We start from the raw sequence: 6484 nt of genomic DNA, 5'->3' as shown, positions 1-6484 counted from the left end.
TTTTAAAGGGCCTACGAATATTTCCCAGGAGGAGCAAGATGTTTCTCGCTACTGGGCTAGACTAGCTCCAAGTCAATGGGGCGAAAAGGACATACTCGGAGACTGGTATAACCCAAGAAAGTACGACGACACCGGTAGAAGCTCCGGTTCAGAAATCTAGCTGCGACTACCTACTGCATCATGGTGTTCTTGAGCCAGGGCAGTGTCTTATCACATGGAGCCAATTCACTCGGCTCGTTCTGGGACGTTGCCCACAAACACGACCAGATAATCTACAATACCTTGGAGTATCATCGTTGGAATGAGTGAGAGTGATATATCACGCCAGTTGAATAAATCTCTCTCCAACATCGTCATCAATAACAAGGGATACAATGCGGCACACGCGATCTTGGTTTCCTGGGCGGACGCTGACGATCATGGGATCGCGAAAGAGATCAAGCTCTTTAGGTCCCTTTTCGAAGAGCAGTTCGGCTTCAATGTTTCGGAATACCTGATACCGTCCGAAGACCCCGAGCTGCACCTCGAAAGCACTCTCCTAGAAATTTGCAGGTCGTACAATAGGGAAAACGGCGCCAACGACCTGCTTATTTTCTACTATGCCGGCCATGGAGACGCAAATCCAGACGAGGGAAAGGCAATTTGGGCTGCGTGGGAATACCTCTTTTAAATCCAAGATAGCCACTGAAGTTCTGACATGCCCATAGGCGCGGTCATGGCCGCCCGACTTTGAACTGGTATGATGTACAACCCAGAATAAACCATTGGAAAGGGGACGTACTCATGGCCCTCGACTGCTGCTACGCGCTCCACGCCCTCCGCGACAGAGGCCCTAACACTATTGAGATTCTTGCTGCATGTGGAGTCTCTGAGAGGACGCCGCCGCCGGGTGAACGATCATTCACAGCGAAGCTTATCAAGGTCATATCATCCCATTTGGGCGCCAAGGAATCAATGACGATAGGGGACATTTGGAAGGCTCTGATTTGTCTCATAGGCGATGATAAAGTGTATACGACTCCCCACCGAGCCTTTTACGAGGCGAGCAGAGCATCGAGCTAAAACCTCTGAAGTCCGGCTCCAACGCAGGCCTATCACTGGGCGACTCTAGACCATTGGCCCTATTGGCCCTGACTGTGTCGATTTCGAGCCCCTCGGATAATACTATCATGGAGAGGTTCCAGAAGTGGGTGCGGACGCATCTCCCTAAAGATATCTCATAAATCACAGTCGACCAAGTCTTCCTTCAAACAGAGCAGGTCCAGGCCTGGTTACATGAGAGTCGGAAGGCTAAGCTTCACGCTGCCGTGGCCAGGGATTTGCATACCAGGGGATAAAAGGAGTCCGTGGAACTCCAGCCACCATTGTTCGATACCGATCTTCATGTCAAAGACGATGAAGCGGAGCCCTCAAGGGCCAAATTAGCCCTCGGAGACTTGCAGGAATGGAATGAGCAAGTACAGCAAGCGATTCAGAGAATCCTGCTTCTGGACCCTTCATTCTTCTCCTCCAACACCGCCTACGAACTCTCTCAGGATCCTAAAACAGGTCCGATCGGCCTGGCCGAGTCAGCAACGCTAAAGCTGCTGAACCAGAAGCTTGCTGGAAATTTCGATTATTCCACCATTTCGGCGTTGCCATTCAACTCGGTAACTCATATTAACGAGTTTCGGCAGTACGCGGTGGGTAAATATCGCAACAATTCGGTTATACTTGAGAGCCGCTTTTACGGCAAGGGAAGACAAGAGAAAGAGACCGTTGTAGCCAAAGCAAAAAAGCTTGCTCGGCTCCTCCGGGAGGTCTCGCACCCCATGTTTCACATTGCGCCCTACGTAGGATACATTGACCAGCCTACGCGAAACCGAATCGGCTTACTTTTCACGGTCCCGGGGCACGTGGCTTCCAGTAACAATACCAAGGTACCTTTCATGACCTTGAAGGACGCCTACAAAAGCGAGAAGATCATTTCCCTGAACATGAGAGTCACCATCGCCCCTGAGGCTGGCCCGAGCCCTTTCGAGCCTGCACGTGGTGGGTTGGCTGCACAAGAGCATCAGGAGCGAGAACATTGTCTTTTTCCGATCCCAGGAACACCCAGAAGCCGACAACTCTGAAGGTAATGAGCCGGGTGACAGACCCGCGGGCCATTCCCCTACCCCTTACGACTTCTCGCGCCCGCACCTCTTCGGCTTCGACATGTCGCGGCCGGGCACCGACCCGTCCGACGTCACACGGGAGTTCCGGCGGCCGCAGCAGCTGTACGCGCACCCGGCGCGCTGGGGCCGGCCGCCAGCTTCGACCCGAGCCGAAGAGGGTTTGAAGACGTCAAAGACGAGACCGCCGTCCACGACCGGCTCGTCCTGACCGCGGACGCGGATCTGCGGCACAGAGCCGGCGACCGGTTCAGCACCGCCGTGCGAACTTGCCTTGCTGACGAGCTTGAGGAGGTTGCCGGGCGCGTAGATGATCCGGCGGCGTTTCATAAGGCATTCGCCGCGAACGTTACCGATCAGTTAGCCCGGTGCTTAGCTAGTCTTTAATTATCTAGATTTAGGCGGGAACCAGGGGCTTTTCCCTCAAGGACACAGATAGGTCAATAACTACCAGCAATGATTGATTCATTTCCTGCCTCTCTACTGACCAACACTAACTGGGTGCTTCGACATACCTTCGCAGAGGGTTCAAGCAGGACTGACAGGAAATTCAGCAGCAGGTGCTACTGGGTTTAAGTTTTCAGAGGCTCCCCTTTTGTCGGCGGGTTTTCCGTCGTATCTGATCTACCATCTTTTAGAATACTTTTCCTCTGACGCAGTGGTGTCGCAAATGAGAGAATAGGCCTTACGACGGGTGATTTGTGTGCATCGAGGAATGGCATTTCGAACCGGTTTCCCAACCCGGTAGTCTTCTGAGGCGAAGAAAAAGACTCATCACATCATTGACAGGGGATGGAAACGAGACAAGTGAAGCAGATGATGCCACAAGGAGCAGGAGAAGAAGAACAGATGACCACAGCCGACGTCGATCGGGATCTGCCGCGGTATCCCGGCTTTCCCCAGGTCGGCCCAGGCCTTCGTCTCATCCTTGGCAAGACGAACCTGCCAAGAGACGAAAATCTCTCCAGGGTTCATTATGCATAAAAACCCTGGTCTTTCCTTTTTCTTTCTCTTTCTGGAACCAACGTCATGCCATTATTGTGGCCACCCGCAACAGGGTTGAAAAAGCAAGAGAGAATGAAGCCGCCTTGACAATAGCCAGACCTGAGATATAGCCTGACTTTCGGGGATCAGTATTTTGAAAATTGAGATTTGATCACATCGTGGAACAGCCTAGCACCTCGCTAGAGCCCGGTGTTCGGGTTTCACGCTCTTATGGGGCCACGAGGCATGCATGAACTGGGAAGCACAGCCTTCGAGCCTTCATATGAACTGATCCTCGGCACCGTAGCCGATCAATGCCCAGACGAACTGGCCTGGCAGGCTGGTTAACCAAGCAAACGTGAGTGAGCACTTACAAGGAAGGGGTGGTTAGAATTAGCACGTCTCTTCCCATAATGTTCAGACAGAATCTATGATGTCTTATTTACGAGCATTACTTTGGCTAAGGTGTCACAAGTCAAAACCAGGTCACGACACACATTGAATGAGCCAAGATATGTTTGCATGGGTATCGATAAATTGAATTTATGAAGAAACAAGGCGAGTGGTCGACACCCGTTGATGCCTCCCGTTCCCGCACTCCTGGCCCGCCCCTGGCGATGCCCAATGACTGGACCAGTTTCCTGAATCCTCCTGCCCCATATGGCTCGTGTTCTGGATTTCTCCCAGTATAATGTACAATGAATCGCGAAACCTGTCATCTTTTTTTTCTCGTTGTCAAGCAAAGACCGTGTATATCAAAAACGCCAAAAGATCCCGTGAAAAAGTTGTCATCAAAGAGAGTCGTGAAAGTGAGAATATCATAATGAACGTGTTAGTCTTTAAAAGATACAGAGAGTTAGAGAAAACCCTTTAGATGTGTACTGCGTGACTAGCCCTCGCTCAGCCTTAAGCGGCGTACCCCATGCGGTGGTGAGCGAACGAGCGGCGAGCCATAGGTCGAGGGGGCTGCTTGCTCGGGGCAGGAGGACCGGCGAGCTTCTCCAGCGCTGCGCTTCCCGGAGTCTCCGGGATACAGGTGCATACGCCACCTGCGACTGGACTGATAGTGACAGTGGAGACGACTGTCTGGGCAGGGGCAGTTACGGTGACAACGCTTCCACCAGCACCAGAGGCAGTGACAGTGACGACCTTGCCGGCACCGGCAGAGCCAGCGGGAGCGGTAACAGTGACAGTAGCACCAGGGCCTCCTGGGGCGGTGACAGTGACAGCCGGGACAGGAGCTCCACCGGGTGCGGTCATGTAGACAGTAGAAGCCACAGCAGCGGGAGGTGCAGGTGCGGTGATGTAGACAGTGGATGGGGCTGCAGGAGGCTGGACTTGGCCAGCTCCTCCGTTGGAACCACCGTTGGAGCCGCCGTTGGAACCACCGTTGGAGCCGCCGTTGGAACCGCCGGGTAGATCCTCCGTTGCCTCCAGCAGGAGCAGTAGGAGCAGGGTTCTGGCCAACAGCGTCATTTGCTGATGTGCTTGCAACATGGCTGGCCGTAACAGTCAGAGTGATCTTCTGGCCCTTGCCGTCCGTAGCGGTGGCAGTCACGACACCAGTGTGGGTCATAACCTCAGTGACAGTGACAATGACTTGGGCTCCGCCAGCAAGAGTGGTGGTGACCACAGCAGGAGCGCCAGGAGGGAAAATTCCACCGTTGTTTCCAGCACCGGGGGCACCAGGAGCGCCAGGAGCGCCAGGTCCCTTAGGAGTACCGGCACCGGGAGCACCAGGAGCACCAGGGCCAGGAGTGGGAGCAGGCATACCGGGGACGCCGCCGCCCATACCAGGAGTAACAGTGACAGTCACCTTGGAACCATCCTTGGCAGTTGTGGTCACGACAGGGTTGTTGCTGGCAATGCTGGAGATAATGGCCGACGAGATAGATCCGGCGTTCGAGACGGGGCAGACGGTGGTGGTCAGGTCAATAACGTTGGTGATGACAACGCTAGAAATGGCACCCGCGGGCAAGCTGGCGAAAGCGCTAGACACGGCCGCGCTTTGCGTAGCAGCAGGGCAGTTCGTGACAGTAGGCGCGCAGGAGATCACAGTGTGCACTTGCGTGACGCCAACAACCATAGTCGTTGTTCCAGCAGGCGCGATAGCAGTCGCGTTGGGGAAAGGTGCTGTGCCGTTGGCAAAAGGAGCACCCGCAGCAGGCGCAGGTGTTGCGACTCCAGCAGAGGGCTTGGCAGACAACAAGCCAGAGCTGGTGGCAGCCGGAGAGACGGCGGAGGTCTTGTTGGCAGCACCGTTAACAACCGCGGGGGGAGGAGGCAGGGGAGCAGTCTGGTTCTTAGCATCGACAATCGGAGCAGGTGGTGGCGGGGGAGTAGCAGTGCCATTCTTCTTCGCAGCACCCTCGGCGGCAGGTGGGACGACAGCAGCAGGTGGCGGGGGAGCAGTGCCGTTATTCTTAGCACCCTCGGCGGCGGGGGGAGGGATGGCGGCAGCAGGTGGCGAGGGAGCGGTTCCGTTCTTGACGGCACCCTCAGCAGCAGGCGGTGGCGGCAGGGGAGCCGTCTGGTTAGCAGCGGGAGGAGGCGCCGGCTTATCGCTGGCCTTAGGGGCCGGGGCGACCGGGTAAGAGGCACCCGGTGCTGCCAATGGTGGAGGAGCGGGCTTCCCCTTGTCGGCCGGGGCAGTCTCGTTCTTCGCTGCTGCCGGGGAGGAGGCTGAACGAAAGGCGACTTGGACTGTGTGGTGGCGGCTACTGATGCGGATGACAGCGAGGCGGAGAGAGATGCCGCTGCGGATGTCACTGCCTTGGAGGACGACAAAGAGGCGGAAAGAGACGCGGCGGCGGCAGATGTCAGAGCCTTAGAAGAGGCTGACAGAGAGGCGGCAGATGTCAGAGCCACTGACGATGATAGAGAAGTGGGAGCCGCGGCGGCGGGGGGCGGAGGTGCCACAGGGTATCCGCCGGGAGCGGCAGCCTGGGTCTGGTTTGCCTGAACTGCGGCATGTGCCTCGTGTGAAAGAATGAAAAGGGCAGCGTAAACGCTGCGAGTGTTGAACAACATTTTGAGTGAGGGGGTTGGAAAAGTCCAAAAGATCAAGCTAGCTGATGAAGAAGAGAAAGAGAGAAATGGGTGACTGAGCACACCAGATATAGAAGCAGGAAACCTGAACCAAGAAAGAGTGTTGTAGAAACAAGAGGCGATGAGGAGGGGAAAGAAGTGAGACTGATGAGGTCAACTCGCCTTCTTTTAATACTCCTGACCTCATTGCCTGCCATCTACAAGTCTCATGTTGATAGTCGGGTTTGCAGAGAACCTCCATTACCCCTGTAATCATCTCCATCCCGTGCTAGGCGGCTGAGTTGCGCCAAAAAGCCCTA

The 6484-nt window shown here is 55.3% G+C and overlaps 2 protein-coding genes across 2 annotated transcripts; both read right to left on the bottom strand.

Annotated features, from left to right (window-relative positions):
- Positions 1-2159: 2159 nt before the first annotated feature.
- PG994_012270 (uncharacterized protein) lies at positions 2160-2483 on the bottom strand (the record flags this gene model as incomplete). Its single annotated transcript, XM_066863679.1, has 1 exon — positions 2160-2483. The coding sequence occupies one exon, from the start codon at positions 2481-2483 to the stop codon at positions 2160-2162; it is 324 nt and encodes a 107-aa protein (XP_066712789.1).
- Positions 2484-4043: 1560 nt separating this feature from the next.
- PG994_012269 (lustrin a-like protein) lies at positions 4044-6167 on the bottom strand (the record flags this gene model as incomplete). The annotated part of the gene is made up of 3 exons (XM_066863678.1): positions 4044-4636; positions 4701-5905; positions 6010-6167. 3 exons carry the CDS (start codon positions 6165-6167, stop codon positions 4044-4046), a joined length of 1956 nt encoding a protein of 651 aa, XP_066712788.1.
- Between the last annotated feature and the right edge of the window lie 317 nt (positions 6168-6484).

This window comes from Apiospora phragmitis (assembly GCF_038363925.1).
Source record: "Apiospora phragmitis strain CBS 135458 chromosome Unknown utg000010l:1.0-9815664.0:1.0-9183399.0, whole genome shotgun sequence".
Lineage (NCBI taxonomy): Eukaryota > Fungi > Ascomycota > Sordariomycetes > Amphisphaeriales > Apiosporaceae > Apiospora > Apiospora phragmitis.
This window is presented reverse-complemented; position numbering and strand designations above follow the sequence as displayed.